The 16,944-nt window shown below is 40.3% G+C and overlaps 1 protein-coding gene across 2 annotated transcripts in view; it reads right to left on the bottom strand.

Moving 5' to 3' along the window:
* Positions 1-3,438: 3,438 nt before the first annotated feature.
* Positions 3,439-16,944, bottom strand: part of LOC117553434 (potassium voltage-gated channel subfamily H member 1-like) — a gene marked incomplete at its 3' end in the record, with an annotated part of 56,851 nt that continues 43,345 nt past the window's right edge. For both annotated transcript variants that reach the window (XM_034227352.1, XM_034227353.1), the window contains 3 exon segments: positions 3,439-3,635; positions 10,444-10,696; positions 12,577-12,776. In XM_034227352.1, the coding sequence (XP_034083243.1) occupies positions 3,439-3,635; positions 10,444-10,696; positions 12,577-12,776 (650 nt within the window).

The raw sequence follows: 16,944 nt of genomic DNA, 5'->3' as shown, positions 1-16,944 counted from the left end.
AAGAGAGAGAGAGGCGAAGAGAGAGAGAGAGAGAGAGAGAGAGACTTATGGCTAACAGCCCAGAGTGTTATACCTCGTCTTAATTCCTAGCTGTCCCCTCCTGTTTCCATCCAGTTTTATTCAAACAAATAGTATCCTTATATACAAATATCTTGGCGGTAGACTTTGGTCCATTTAGACCCTAAACCTGGTTAGGCTGGAGTTTATTTTTCATTTTTAGGGAGCTGTTTCCTGTCTGAACTTACTTTTAATTACTCTGATTTGTTTCTTTACATCAGTAAAGCTTTTTCAAGGAAGGCAGCTGTTTGTAGCGTTTATAGAAAAGGGCTTTTTTACCTGGATTTTGTTCCACTTATAACGTGTCTCAGTGTCTTTCTCTCTCATATCTCACATGTTGTGAGAAGAAGAAGAATTGTTTGGTGTTGTGAAAGCAGAAGTGTGTTGACTTTAGCTATGCAGGTGTCAGTCACACATCAGGTGTTTCCACTTCCTATAAAACAAGAACAACGTTTCTGTGGTTTTGAAGCAGCTGTTAGTTTCACTTCAGGTCAGTTTTTCTACAAATGTCCTGTATTAAGAATATCTGTGAAACTCAGTGTTACTCACAGAAACACAATTTAGTATGTATCATTTTTGACAATATTTCTAACCCTGTTTTTTGCGATACTTGACCTTTACTTAAATTGGATTTAAATTACAAGATTGAGTACAAACTGAGGTCAGGCCTCCAGTGGATTTACGTTAGTCTGGATATTGGCTGTCTGAGTTAATGGATCACTGATGAAATCTGTGACTCATTGTATTGATTGTTGTTGTTTCCATCAATGGAAGGTCTTATTAAATCGACCTTCCTAAGCTCAAGGACGACTAATATTGTCTGCTGCTCATAATGACACAGAAGAAGAAGACTTCATGGCATAATCACACCAAGAAAAATCACATTTATGCTATGATTATTTTTATACAAGCTTGTAACTCACTGTTAAAACGTATTGACAATTAACATCGACATCTCCAACAAGTCAATTTACATATTTTGGATTTGTTTAGGTATTTTTATTCTTATTTACTACTATTTATTGTATATTTCTGCATGAGATATTTATCAATGTTCTTGTTATACTATAATGATGTCTGTTAAAGGTAGGGTAGGTAAGAATGGAGAAACCAGCTCGAGTGCCCTAGAATTTGAAAGTACGCAGCCGAAAAAAATCTGCCCCTTCCTTCAGACTTCCTTACAGAGCCCCTCCTCCAACACACACGAACGCGCACATGACCAATGAGGGCACGAGATAAGTTTGTGCACAGATGGAAGGCTGACAGGCAGGTAGGCCATCCAGTTATTTTAGCCGGGCCGGCTCAGATGATTGGTCGTGCTTTTTACAGCGCTACGGCTTCCACAGATGATATGTTTTTATGTATTTATTGTCAAAGCATTTCATGTATTCATTGCTATCGGGATGTTAAGAGCATTCCATGGAATATAACAAAAAGTGTTTCTGAAGTGAATTACCTACCCCACCTTTAATTTACATTATTGTGATTTGCATATATTCTATTTATTTTATTATTGCACGTTTTTGTTGTCGTCTGTGGACATTTGTTTAGGTCTTTTGCTGGAAAAACTAAATGGCAATCCACATTTGGCAACCGACTGACTTAGTTCAGGTTAGAGCACATTAAATAAACAGTAATAAAGAGGACTTGTGTTCAACGTTTCCCATGTTTGTCTTTCGAGAGGGTTTCAGGGTTAAAGTGAGCAGAGAGTGTGTTTGCAGCTGAGGTGTGAACACCTGTCATCGTCCGCCTCCACACTGTTGGCTCAGCCGACATCGCAAGTGCTCCGAGGAGGAGGACGAGTCGGGAACAAAGCCGCTTATGTAAGGTTTCATCGTTAAAAACAACAGACGACTCCAACACCGAGGGGCAAGGGAATCCAAGGTTACAAGACTCGCACACGCTCAGAAATCCATTGTGTTTTTCGTCACTTTGGGCTGATTTTAGCAGCATTTTGGTGTTTTTACTTTTGATCTTTCTATGACTGAGTCCTCAATAACAGACACAAGAGTGGCTGCTGATTTCTAAAAGGACGCTCTTGAGGTTTTCCAGAGTGTATATAAGCACCATCATTGAATGGTGTGTAATCTCCTTCCTCAGAGAGCTTGATTGCGTTCAGTCAGAAGGCCGAGAGGACTAGTCTTTATTTGAAATGATCGTTCGTGCTTTAAGGTAGTAGAAAGTCCTCTTTACAAATAGATGTTATTTTGTTTGCAGTGTTTGGGTTGTACGTGAAGAACAAAAACGCTGTACAGTCGTTCAATCAGACTGAGAAATGAAAGGGAAGAATGGGACAAAGATAACGCTATGGCAACAGTTCAACAAGAATTATCGCAGATTAAAAAAATGACATAATGGTCCTTTTCAGATTCCATAATTGTATGTTGTGCTTCTACTGTGACATATTGATTGTTGTGTTTTTATTTAAGTCTAAAAGTGTACACATGTAAAAATGTGTCTTTGATTCTTTGTATATATATATATATATATAAATATTGCACACATATTTTTATATAGATATTTGTTTTATATTCGGGATTGTGGGAAACGGTATTTCGATCTCTCTGTCTGTACACACAAACTGAAAGATTGACAATAAAGTAGACTTTTGACTTTGATGTTCACACGCTTAAATGTTCAAAAAGAGCTTTCAGATTTTTAAATGAGAGCGCAGTCTACTCTTATTGCTATTGGAACACTAGCCGATAGAAGCTCATTGTTACATTGTGATGTCACTATGTTCCTGAAGTAAACAAAGGAGTCCTATGGAGGGCAGGGGGGGGAGCGAGTGGGAGAGATGCCTCTGGAGGGAACTTTGGGATTTTAGCTTTTGCAGACCATTTACATGCACCAAAACCTGCACTACAGGAGAGGGAAAACCCCAAAAAGCACAATAAGGTCCTTTTTAATCGAAAGAAGTCCCTGCTCCAGGGTCAAGAGCACACGTATACCTCTTACAAGCTGGAATGAACATGCAACAAAATGTATCTTTAAACATCACAATAGAAAATAAAAGGTTAGTCAGTTCAAACCTCTTCAATGGAACCGCTAAGTGGAGTGCAAAGGGGCCAAAGAAAAATGTCACTATGAATATTTGAATGGGTCTTTAATACTTGAATGGACTGTAAAATCTAGCAGTATTCTCTCCTGTCATGTATGGAAAAGTAATGGAGGTTTGGGTCATTTAGTCATTCTTCTTTTGGGTCCATACAATGCAAATGTTAATAAAACCACATTTGGGGTCTGAATTGAGCAGTTTTTTTTCTTCTGTTAAACCAATTGTTAAACATTACTTTAACAGCTGATTCATACTTTTTAAAATGTAGTATGTATTTACATGTAGTAAATCTGTGCGTTAAGGGTGATGAGGAGCCGACTCACCCTCTTCCTCAGGTTGTAGGTGAGCAGCAGGTTTCGAGAGAAGTGGTTTGCGAAGGCGGCGTAAAACTCGAGGACTTTCTGCAGCGCGTCTCTCTTGATGATGTGCAGGTCGCAGTAGGTCAGCGCCCGCACGTTAGCGCACGACTGCGCCAGCGTCATCTCCTTCCAGAACACGTCACCAAACACGTCGCCTTTACCTGCAGAAACACACACAGACAATAATTGACAGCATACACGAACATTTCTTAACTTTCTTTGATGTAAATTCAATTGAATGCTCATTATTATCAGAGAAGAAGAAAACATTCCATATTGCATATGTACAGTAGGCCTATCATAGTATAGAAGACACATCGGAAACTATGTATTATATCATGTATCTATTTATTTTTACTAAACGATATAGTATGTATTAACAAGAAATTAAAGGTATGTTACTATATTATATGAACTCTCACTCCTGCATCCTGCCTGCTCCACACCTACTTAGAGAGGAGAGGGGGAAACCCCGTGCTAATAACCTCCATAAGAGTGTCTGAAAAGCTGCTTAATCTTGCAAGAAAGAAGCCAAGTTATCAACACTGTGTAACAATAGTCTGAAAAAAGTCTGAAGAAAGTAGCCAGTGTGGTGAAATAATCAAGTTGCTTGCTTTCCTGCATATATCCAGAAATTAGCTTCAGTAAGAATGAATGGTTTGTGTCTAGGAACCTCTTATATTTTAGTAACAGGTGATAAAAGTGACTTTTTGAAGTTCAATTTTATGTTAGATAATAACATATCAGATGAAGTTGTGTTTTTTTAATCTGATCCAAATGAACATTAAGAGTTGAGACAGATTTCTTTGGTAATCCGACTTGGCTTGGAAACCAGAGGGTCGTCGTTTCCAGGTACTTTGAGAGACACCTAGCGAACTAAAAGGGGACAAAACATAACAACACATCCACGAGGCTAGTGATTACAGACAAGTGAGCATTTTTTAAACGAGGGTAAAGGTCTAAATAGTATAAAATAACAAAACCAGGGGTGGCAACATAAACAAAAAAACTCCATCTCCACTGAGCTTTAATAATCTTCATCATAAAAAAGCTAGGTACTAGTCTCTCACACTGATATTCGGCAGCTGTATTATATTAGCCCACTGCCTCTAATACTAGGATGGGTTGGATGCAAAGTTTACATTTGTCACAGTGTGTATGTAGCGACAATTGAACATAGATTCACTTCAAATCCTTCATTTCCATTCTCTGAGCAACAGCTCCGTCTGTTTATTTTATTTTCCATCCACACAATCATCCGTCCCCTCCAGCATATAAAGAGGTAAATGACGACACATCAGAGGTCAAAATGATGAACGCTGCCATGAATGAAGCCGCCGAGTGCTTCATTCATCAGAGGGAAGAGGAGCTTTGATGCAGCTGCTTTAAGAAAACATGTGGAAAGAGGAACTTAAGTAGATGTGAAACCAGAGGCTCTGACGGAGATCTGCAGAGGAAGTCCAAATATTTATCCAGAGAGGAACTGAAGCGGATTCAGTCTGCTGATAACATTTATATTCTGGTGATTATCTGGAAGTCCAAGCAGATATTTAAAAGGACAGAAACAAGTCGCTGAGAGGCCGTCAGCTCGCCTCATTTCCTCTCAGCAGCTGGACCGTTGAGCTGCAGCCAGAGAGAGTTATCAAAATATATAGAAGATAGAATTGGGAGGGATGAAACCCTCTTTAATGGTCACACATGCAGACACAGGGTGTTTCTCAATGTCGAGGACGCTTGCTTGGTAGCACATGTCTTCCGAGTCACTTCCTTCAGAAGCTAGGCAAGAATCCTTCCTGGCATTCGGAAAACGAAGAGTGGAACAAGTGTGCGTCATATGAGAGGCCCCGCATTACATTTTCCACCACAGATTTTGGGAAATTGGTCCGTGCGCAAAGCATTGTGGGGATTTTAAGACCGCGGAGTACATGTACATGTACAGCCTCGAAATTTCTCGCTAGGAAGTACGCCGGGCTGGACATCGGAACAGTCCTTCGGCAGCACTCGATGACGTAGTATGCTTGAAATAGTGGCTCTGAAGCAGCCTTCCTCGACATTGAGAAACACCCACAGTGAAATGTGTTCTCTGCATTTCACCCATCCTAGTACCAGGAGTCTAGTACTAGGAGCAGTGGGCAGCTATTGTACAGCGTCCGGTGCCTTGCTCAAGGGCACCACGGCAGGGCAGGAGGTGAACTGAGACCTCTCCAAGTAGCAGTCCACACTCCATATTTTAGGTCTGGTCGGGGACTTGAACCGGCTACCCTACGGCTCCCAGTCCAAGCCCCTACTGACTGAGCCACTAGTTCTGACTGCTACAATATCTTCATTACGGCTATAGTTTCTACAGACTGCTGCTACTGACATCTAATAATAATAATAATAATTTCAATTTATATAGTGCCTTTCACGAAACCCAAGGACGCTTTACAATGGGAAGTAACAAAACAAAAAGTAATAATAATCATACAGATACACAGGCTGAAGAAAACAAAAACAGGAACAGGTTGCTGAGTACTGTATATTAGTTGAGGCCAAAGGCCTGAGTGAACAGATGGTGTTTGAGGTGTTTTTTGAAGGTGTCCAGAGTGTCTGCATTCCTGATTGCACAGGGGAGAGAATTCCAGAGGGTGGGGGCTGCGACACTAAAGGCTCTGTTGCCAAATGTTTTCAGCTTGGAGCGCTGGATGGAGAGCAGCCCTTTGTCAGAGGACCGCAGGAGGTCAGAGATGTATGGAGGGGCTAGGGAGTGGAGAGATTTGTAAGTTAGCAGGAGGAGTTTGTACTGGATGCGTGACTTGACCGGGAGCCAGTGAAGGTGGATGAGGGTAGGGGTGATGTGTTGCCAGGGCTTAGTGTGGGTGAGGAGCCTGGCTGCAGAGTTCTGGACGTACTGGAGCCTGTCCAGGGCTTTGCTGGTGACACAGAACAGAACTCCATTGCAGTAGTCCAGACGAGAAGAGATGAAGGTATGAATTAATGTTTCTGCAACGGGGTCGGGGAGAGAGGGCCGGAGTCTGGAGATGTTTCGTAGGTGAAAGAAAGCAGTTTTGACAGTAGACCTGATGTGGGAGTTGAAGGTGAGGCTGGAGTCCAGAGTGACGCCCAGGCTGCGAACCTCAGGGGAAGGGTGGATGGAGCCGCCATCGATGGTGAGGAGCAGATCTCCAACCTTCCGGAGCAGTGTTTTTGGGGCCACAACCATGAGCTCTGTTTTGTTATTGTTGAGTTTAAGTAGATTTTTTGACATCCAGGCTTGGATGTCGCGGAGGCAGTTGACAAGTGACAGTGGGGGTAGCTGGGATGATGGATTGGTACTGATGTAGAGTTGGGTGTCGTCGGCATAGGAGTGGAAGTTGAGACCATGTCGGCGGATGATTTCACCGAGGGGGAGCATGTAGATGTTGAATAGAAGGGGGCCGAGCACTGAACCTTGCGGCACACCTTGGTTGACAGGGGCTGGGGGAGAGCTGGATTTTCCGATGGTCACAAACTGTTGCCTGTTGGAGAGGTAGGAATGGAACCAGGAGAGGGCTGTACCAGAGAGGCCAAGGTAGACGGATAGGCGGTTGAGTAGGATAGTGTGGGAGACTGTGTCGAATGCGGCGGAGATGTCCAGGAGGATAAGGATGCTGACGAGGCCTGAATCGGCGGCTATGAGGAGGTCATTGGTTATTTTAATAAGGGCCGTCTCTGTGCTGTGGTTGGATCTGAAGCCTGATTGGAAGGGTTCGTAGAGCTCATAGTCGCACATATGATGGTGGAGTTGGGCAGCAACTGCTCTTTCCATGATCTTGCTAAGAAAAGGAAGGTTGGAGATCGGCCGGAAGTTGCTGGGGTCCTCGGGGTCGAGACCAGGTTTTTTGACGATGGGGGTGACAGCTGCTATCTTGAGGACGGCGGGAACCTTGCCTGATTCCAGGGAGGAGTTGATAATTTTAACAATGGTGGAGCAGAGGATGGGTAGGCAAGTTTTGACCAGGGCAGAGGGCATCTAAATCCAATAGTGTTAAATATGTCCTTTTTCTTGTCCCTTTGTATCTGTTTTTTTAAGAGGACATATTCAGGTTCATATCAGTATTTATTGTCTCTACTGTGACATGTCTCCATGCTTTAATGTTCAAAAAGCTCTTTATTTTCCTCATACTGCCTGTGCTGCAGCACCTCTTTTCACCCTCTGTCTGAAACCAATAGATAATGATAATGCTAGATGTTCACATTAATCCCATACTCTTTGTTGAACGTCAGCTAGTTAATATATACGTATATATTATAGGGTCAATATATCTCTATAGTGAGTTCAATATTTATACTACTTTTCAAAGTGTTTATATCCATACATACAGTTCATACTGTTTATAGTTGAGTTGTATTTCTGTCATAGTTATAAACATAGTTATTTACTGCTAACTAACTGACTAACTAACTAACCAACCAAACAACTGTCTAACCAACATACTAACTAACTAACTAACTAACTGACTAACTGACTAGCTAACTAACCATTTTACAAACTGACTGACTAACTAACTAACTAACTAACCAACTAACTAACTTACAAACCCAAATAACTAACTAACTGACTAACTGACCAACCAAACAACTGTCTAACCAACATACTAACTAACTAACCAACTAACTTATAAACCCAAATAACTAACTAACTAACTAACTAACTAACCAACTAACTTATAAACCCAAATAACTAACTAACTAACTAACTAACTAACTAACTAACTAACTAACCAACTTTTCAACCAAACTAACCAACCTGTTTTTATATTGTTTTAAATGTATTTTAATGTCATTTCATCACGTGTTTTATATTAGCCTTCTATTCAGGCATCAGATGCTACAACAGCTTTGAATGTCTGAATGACTTTCCATGTTAACTTATCTAATATGTTGATGTTTTACAGACATAGAGCCTCACAGCTATTTAAGCACTCCGTTTCAATATTTCTGTGTATGTATATATTTTGAAATCTACATATACTGTAAATATATATCAGTGTGCTGTGATCAAGCAGAGTGAATAGTGTGATGACTCTGAAGGCTGTTTGCTCCGCCTCGACAGCTTCCTCCATCATCTGAACCGGTGAACTGTCTCCCTCCATCAGCACGACAAAAAAACTGGCAGCATGTTTCAGTCCAAAAAAACACTGCATGCATAAAACTGATGCTTTGCTAATGAGAGATCTGGAGCAGGATTCCTACGCACTATGCTGAAAATAGAAGGAATTGTTTTGATGCAGCGAGGCGGCAGTGTGTGTGTGTGTGTGTGTGTGTGTGTGTGTGTGTGTGTGTGTGTGTGTGTGTGTGTGTGTGTGTGTGTGTGTGTGTGTATGTGTGTGTGTGTGGCTGGCAGGTGACTCTGCAGGGTTCACCGTCTGTCTCAGAGCTCAGGTGTTTCCTGTAGGAATCAGACGGTGCACGGCTTCAATTCTCCATCTCACTCTCAGTCTGAAAACCTGACAATTCAATTTGTTCCTGATGAAGGGGCTTTTATAAACCTTAGAGAAGTGTTGATGGACGAGTGTGAGCACAGGGACTGGACTGTGTTTCTGACAAGAAGTCTCTTAGGTCGCATTCACACCTAATAGTCCGTTTTCTGGTGCACACCAGACGACAGTTTGTTACATTGTTTCATTTTTCAGAAGGTTCGGTTTGCGTTCACACGGGCAAAACTCAAACGGACTATACAGTTTAAACACAAGTCATGTGCACGGAAATGCTGTTCAACCATTGGTCAGACATTAAGGGGGTAAAAACGCAAATCCCGGCAATTTCTACCGGAGCCTCCGCCATGGAGCATCGGCACTTTCGGCAGGTTATTCTCATGCTGCTGTTAATCTGGAGATCAACAGACACTAGCGGCCCGCGCATATGATTATATAATCAGACAACGTCCGTTAAAAAACATTATAACATAATGAGAGACGTTCTGCAGTAAGGAGGGGGTTTCACCGACGACAGGTGTTCTTACTTTTATGTAGCTGACGGAGAATTTTTACTTTACACGACACTGTTCAACACTTAATTCTGCTTCACTCTTTAACTAAACAACCGCGGATGTCTTGAAAGACTCTTTCGCTGAAGATTTGGAAGACATCCGCATTCTTGTGACTCGTAAATACTACGCTTCCTATGTTTTGGTGCGGACTGCGTTCACACCAGCGATTAACCACTCCAGAGTTCACTAGCAAGCGTTCCGAGACCACCTCTTTTAGCGGACCAGCGTCCTGTTGTTTAGTTCACTTCGGAGGTCTCGGACTGCGTTCACACCGACCCAAACGAACTGCACCAAGCGGGTAAACGCACCAGGGTTCGATTCAACCGGACTTTACAAGGCTGGTGTGAATGCGACCTTATTTTAGTAATGACAGCTAAACTTTCTTTTCAGAAGGTAGGAAGACCCGATGTAAGACCTTGTTCAACAATATTTAGTAGGGCAAACATCATTTGATTATGAAAATCTTCTTTGAGTTTGAGGTGTTTTGTTTATTTACAGAATCAGGGACTTTTTGCACTTAGGTTTTAATGTTTGATTTCTAAAGTTGTACAGTTTATTATTTCTTAAGATTTATTATTTCTTAAGATGAAGTAAAAACTACTGACATACAAATACATTATATATTTTAAAGTGTTTTTTCTTTTTATTCTGTGGATTCTAATATCAGTTTGCTTGTTTTTTCATTTGGTTGTTAATCTAGTAGTAGTTAAACAAATAAATAAACTTCAGATGAACATTTGGCATTACATTTGGCTTTTAATATACGAGATGAACAACGACTCTGAGTAGAAAACTAAAACCCATAAATCATCTCCGTTTAGTGAAAAAAACTATTTGCAGCAGAACTTGTCGGATGTTTTTTATATTCCTCTAATCTAAAACTGACCCTTAACCCTTCAGTCATCATTTACCTGAATATATTTCTAAAACCAGCTTTATTACAGTTCTGAGACGCTCACCTAAAATGGCCACCACCTCTTCGTCCTGGATGACCTCCAGCGACCCCGACACCACGAAGCAGAGTGTGTCCACGCTCTCTCCGGCGTGGAAGATGAGGTCTCCGGGCGCGCTGTGCACCGTCTGGAACTCCATGGCGAGCGCCCGCAGGCAGCCGTCGCTCGCCAGCCTGAACGCCGGGTGCTCCTTGAACACCTTCCTGTTGAGGTGGACACAGATGTCCGCACGCATGTCTTTGGGACAAATCTGCAGCACCTACAGAGGTCAAAGTGAGGTCACAATAAGGTCACAATGAGGTCACAATAAGTTCATATTGAGGTCAAATATTTACTTCAAGGGAATTTCATTAGGATCATTGTTGATGTTTTATCTTGTTCTGTATTTATTTTAATATTGTTGTTGTGTTTTCTGTAAAGCACGTTGGACTGTTTTGTGCATGAAAGGTGCTATACAAATAAAGTGTATTATTATTATTATTATTATTATTATTAAAGTTGTTAAGTAATGTTGAGCTGACTCCTATCTATTAAAATATATAAATTACAATTTTCAAACAGTAGATACATATATTTTATAAAATACTGTCTTTTTTATGTTATGAATCATCCAAGAATGTCAATGCTGTAAGGGAATATTTCTGTCTTACTCCTAAATGTCAAAGAATAATTCTTCCTTACTCCTAAGATATTTAACCTTATTCTGTGTGTAGACATTTTACTCCCATAAGGAATGTGTTAATGCAGTCGTATGTTGATACTAGGTTTTATGGCCTAACCTGGTGGGCACAGGGGGGGGTTTTACGACTGTGAGAACGCTGGCTTTCTAAGCTCCACAGATGTGAGAGACATCTCCTGTGTCTGCAGATGTTTACGCCCATCCCCAATATGTGGATTTGACTTGTAAACTAGTTAAAAGGTCTATCGAGAGAGAGGCTGATCAGAATTGACATGACAACCCACCCGTGCAGTCAGAACCTTTTGCTGCTGTGACTTGATATGAATTCTCCAGCCGTTGACTTGTAATAAACATCATTGTTTGACATCAAAGCTCCAACTCTCCTCGTGTCTCTCTGAGTCCTGACTCTCCATTGCTGCAGAAGTTTCCCTTACAAATGCAAGGTCACACCAGGCAGATAGTGAAAGCTGTGAACTCCATATTCATCTTCAGGTGGCGTCATGGATTTGAGTGTGTGGAAATGTGATATATGTTTTTGGGCAGCCTAAGTTTCAGTTAAATACACAGACCCAGGGATATTTGAGCCGAAGTGATTGTGGCATGCAGCGTAAACACTTCTCTGTGCACTTTTTGTATTGTCGTAGTCATTTCTCTAACACTTATACTAACTGAGGTCAGACTGAGGTCACAGTAAGGCCACCTTCAGAGGTCCAGAAAAAGAGCCCGATTAATGCAATTAGAAAAATATTTAGAAATCTTCAAGTTTACAAGTTGCAAGATAAGATAAGATAAGATAGAACTTTATTGATCCCAACTTGGGAAATGTTTGTGTTGCAGCAGCATAACAAGACATGGTATTGTACAATACAAATTAAAAGACAATAAATAAACAAGAAAGTAGAAAATATACATGTTGAAGTTACAAATGAACAATAACAAGATATAAAGCAAGGTGTTATATTTGTATGTGACAGATGGAATATTAAATATTAGACTGAATATATAAATGTAAAATGTACAGTGAAGAGAAAAGAGAAAAACTATGGAGCTTAGTGATATTTCCAGAAATAGCAGAGCCAATTAAATGTTGTTGGTCGTTAATATATTGTAATTTAGACTTTTTTTCTCAATATCATAAAATGTCTGAGGATATTCCCAACAGCCTCTTTTCTTTCCTCTTATTATGCCCCTGCGTTTCCAGCATTATGTTAAAAGTGCTTACTAGCTTTCTAAATTGTTAACATTAGTGACTTCTAGGTGCTGAAAGTAACATTAATTATACCAGTGTGTGTCACTCCGTAACCATTACTTACACTTTCACTTGAAAAGCTGCACAAAGTCTCTCCGTCCTATCATTTCATGTTTAAAGTCTGAAGTAAATGATCCAATAAAGACCAAAACAAAGCTAACCAATCACAGTGCAGCATGCTTTATCTTGCATGCAGGTGATTGGGCGTTACCTTTTCGGTGTCGATGCCTCTGCTCATGGACCATGTGGACACGATGTAGTCCATCACCCTCTCGCTGAGGCCTTTAGGGACCTGGTAGAGTTTCAGGAAGTCTCGCACACTGTTCAGCATCTCGTGGTAACGGTTGGTGTTGGCGTACATCTGCTGGAAGATGGTGGTGACGTTACCGAAGATGGTGGCGTAGAGCAACGCTGTGAACAAAGACAAAGAACATTTAGATTATTGTTTTATCGACAAAACACGGCAAATAAATATAGTAAGCTATTCTTTTAAATATACATCACAAGGTCATCCCACTGGCATGATATTAAAGTGGACCTATCATGCTATTTGTAGGCAATAGCATAGGTCTCAGATATATAAAAATATATAAAAAACATGTCTATGAAGTGTTTTGCGCAAAATACCAAACAGATCACCCATTCTAGCCATGCCTCATATCCCTCTATTTCACTTCCTGTTTCAAAAGTGCTGATTTTGGGAATAAAGCTTTAAAAAAAGTTGATAAAAAAGGAGGGGTCTGAGCTCATGCGGGACCGGCAGCTACTGTCTAAACTAAATGCTGCCGTGATGAAACGCCATATCATGGATTATCAAGGATTATCTCTGAAACAGTTTGGAGCTCAAAGGCTTTCTCTCTTGCCGGTTATACCACAAGGTGAGTTCCTTTTTATTTCCTGCTTCTTCACACACATGCTCTCCAGTACAGGTTAGCTCTGAGTGTTAGCGATGCTAATGTAAACACCGACCATATTACGTCCAAAACAGTCGTGCATTGTTTATGATAGCTACTTTCTGATAGGGCCGTGGGTCCACATTTCAGATATTACGTCATATCGGACGCAAATCTGGTTCAGCTCCTTTGTAGCTCCGTTTTTAGAGATTTGGGTACGGAGGAAAAGAGAGAGGGTTTTATTTTCTGAAGCTGCGTGAGTTCCCCGACACACCGGGGACACATCTTTATGTATAAAAGACATCAAAAAGTGCATTTTGCATGATAGGTCCCCTTTAATGTGTAATATGTGTATTTATATATTTTGTCAAACCCAAAAATGTTGTTTTGTGCATTAAATAATTTGTAAGGTCTGGAGTTTTTTTCAAAATAAAGTGTCGTTTTATGATTTTCAAGACTCAAGACATTCATTAGGATTTGTTATGCTCAGTTAAGGTTTGCTTTGCTTTAAAATAAACTCATGTTGGCAAAGTGCTTTCCTCTTTGAAGAATTATATTTTTGACTCCTTTTCTTTTTTTTAACCTGTCAGCGGCTACAGAAGCAGCAGCTGCTCTTTACAAGTTTCACATCAATTCAACTAAAACTCGCTTCCTGATGAAAGCTTTGAAACTAGGAAGTGTATTTGTGCTTCTGTGGTTCATAGGAGCCTGAACATGTTTCATATGTTGCTCTGCATCAGAAGTTACATTTGTCAGTCCCTCATCTGTACATTTCAAAGCTTTAGCTTTCTGTGGACACAGTGTTTGTGGTACGAATATGGTTAGAAAACAACATGTTGTGCTTTTGTAAACCAACAACAAAGCACCACTGGAAGTCAACATCAAGAACATTTTCTGAACACATACTCACAAATCACTAAAATAAGTTAAAACCAAAGAAATGACAAACTTCCATTTAAAAAATATTAATATACAACTAAACAACAATATTTTGTAACAAATGCAGAGTCGCCTGAATTGAGGTTTTGTCATACAACACACATAACATATCAGCAAGAGTTTATAAATTATATATTTGTTGCACTCCTTTAGGATCAGGTTCATTCCATTTTGGTCGTATGGGGGTGTTACTGTATGTGTTTAAGTGGTTTCTCCCAATACAGCTTATTTTGGTTTAATATCAGATTGTTAATAACCATAAAGATGCATGTTTGAAATGTAAATACCAGCAAACTAACCTTAACCTATTGTCTTTTAATGTTCTTGGTGTAAACAACAAAAACACCAGAACAATGCTACTACCCATGCAGCATGAAAGGGCTTTAAAGTTAAAAAGCTGTGACAAATGGAGCTTTAAAGTTAAAATGCTTTGATCATTTCAAAGACATTTACTGCCTGCCTGTCTTGTTTTTCACTTTTCTTAGTACTCCTCGTGCAACAATGATCAGAGTTTGTGTAAACTAAAAATAGATCGTTTTTTGGACGAAACAAAGATTTCTCAAGGGGCCCTTTAAGCTTTTTGTAATCCAACACATTCTACGTGATAGGGGCAGGACATCTCTAAGCGGTTGACCAATCACAACAGAGTCGGCCAGCTAACCAATCAGAGCAGACTGGGCTCTGGTTTCAGACAGAGGGTGAAAAGAGGTGCTGCAGTGGAGGCAACACATACTGATATGAACCTGGAAATGAGAATAATAGGGCCCCTTTAAATAGCAGTGGCAAATGGAGCTTTATAGTTGAAATGCTCCCAAAACTTTGATTGGTTAAAGATATTTACTGCCCGTCTTTGATTTCCATCTTGGAACAACGTTCACCAAATATTAAAAATGTTGTGGATGAAACCAAATATTTTCCTGTTCCTCAAGTCATCGGTTACTCCCTCTCAGAGTGAGAGCTGACATCACTGTGCAGAGGTGTCTCTGTGTCTATCGACGGATCACCAGCAGTTATTGTCTCGGCTCATCAATACAAACTGCAGTTCCTCCCTGACTCAGCTACCCCCCCTCAGACCTGTCAGCATAAAGACCACCGGATCGATATCGACCCCGTCATCCAGCAGCAGCAGAAACTATCATCCAGCGTGAAGACACTGACAGCAGCTCAGACTGAAGTGTCAGAATCCCTCAATATCACTAAAGTTAAAGTGTAGAGTATTAACAGTGTGGCGCCGAGCAAACGCTGAGACAGCAACAGCCGGTCCAGAACCAGAGCCAGGTCCGGAGGCTCCCCGCTGAGTTTGTTTTTATCTTACAGGATAAAAAATTAGGGAAGATTTCACAGCTGCATGATTTTATATTCGCAAACAAAGTCGTTTCAACACCTCCTACGACATCACAGATCCTCCTCACGTCGACAAACTGTGTTTCTACCAATCTAATAGAGGGGTATCATCTACAAACTTTAGCAAAACTGTTATTGAATATGTGTTGGGATCTATAACCTTTCAAAAACAGTAATTCGAACACAAATAAAGATCCTCCTCACGTTGTAGATGCAAACAACGCTTTTACTGACCTTTTAGAAAGGTATCAGGTACAAACAAGCAACCAGCACACACTCTTATAATAACAGTAAAAAATGGCAGCCAATTGTAAAAAATATACTATCAAATACACTTAAAAAATTCAAATCATTGAATATGTGCTGGGATCCATAACCATTCACAAACATGAATAAAGATCCTCACATCTTACCAACCTATTAGAGAAGTATCATGTACAAACTCTACGAGTAAAAGTTAAAATAACAAAACAAATAATAACAAAAACAAACTATTATATTGCTTTTCTTGAACTAATCTTTTCATAAATCATTTCCTCATTTGATTGATTTTTTTTTATCCATAATCTTTAACAAGCAGTTGTTCGAACACACAAATACCAGCTCACATCCTCAAACAGTGCTTTTACTGACATTTTTAGAAGATCAGGTACAAAAACAAAACCTTGGTTCTCTAAAAATCGCAGATGGCAAGCACAAAGTCAGTACAACCATAACGCCACAACAACCACATTTACAGAAACAACTAAATCAGTCATTCTGTGAGTTGTTGGGTTAGAGGAAACTTTATAAAAGTTCAATATACGCAGACTGCAGGTAAAATGGACTGTATTGATATAGCGTTTATTCAGTCTTTACGACCCCTCAAAGCGCTCATCATTCAGCCATTCAGACCTCATTCATTCAGAGCAACGCCATTTAATCGAATGTTAAATTAAAGGTGGGGTATGTAATTTATTTCAGAAGCACTTTTTGTTATATTCCATGGAATGCTCTTAACATCCCGATAGCAATGAATATATTAAATGCTTTGACAAGAAATACATAAAAAAATTCATCTGTGGAAGGCGTGGCGCTGTAAAAAGCACGACCAATCATTTTCACCGGTCCGGCTAAAGTAACTGGATGGTCTACCTGCCTGTCAGCCTTCCATCTGTGCACAAACTTATCTCGTGCCCTCATTGGTCATGTGCGCGTTCGTGTGTGTTGGAGGAGGGGCTCTGTGAGGAAGTGGGAGATTTTTTCCGGTTGTGAATTTTCAAATGATCATGCACTCGAGCTGGTTTCTTCAAAATGACCTACCGCACCTTTAAGTAAGTTAACATTCACACACATTCTCATATCTTGCCCAAGGATACATCGACATGTTAACAGCACAGGGCTGGGATCGAACCCACAACCTT

The sequence above is a fragment of the Gymnodraco acuticeps genome, unplaced genomic scaffold, assembly GCF_902827175.1.
Source record: "Gymnodraco acuticeps unplaced genomic scaffold, fGymAcu1.1, whole genome shotgun sequence".
Lineage (NCBI taxonomy): Eukaryota > Metazoa > Chordata > Actinopteri > Perciformes > Bathydraconidae > Gymnodraco > Gymnodraco acuticeps.
The sequence above is the reverse complement of the archived record's forward strand: the minus strand, read 5'-3'. Positions and strand labels throughout refer to the sequence as shown.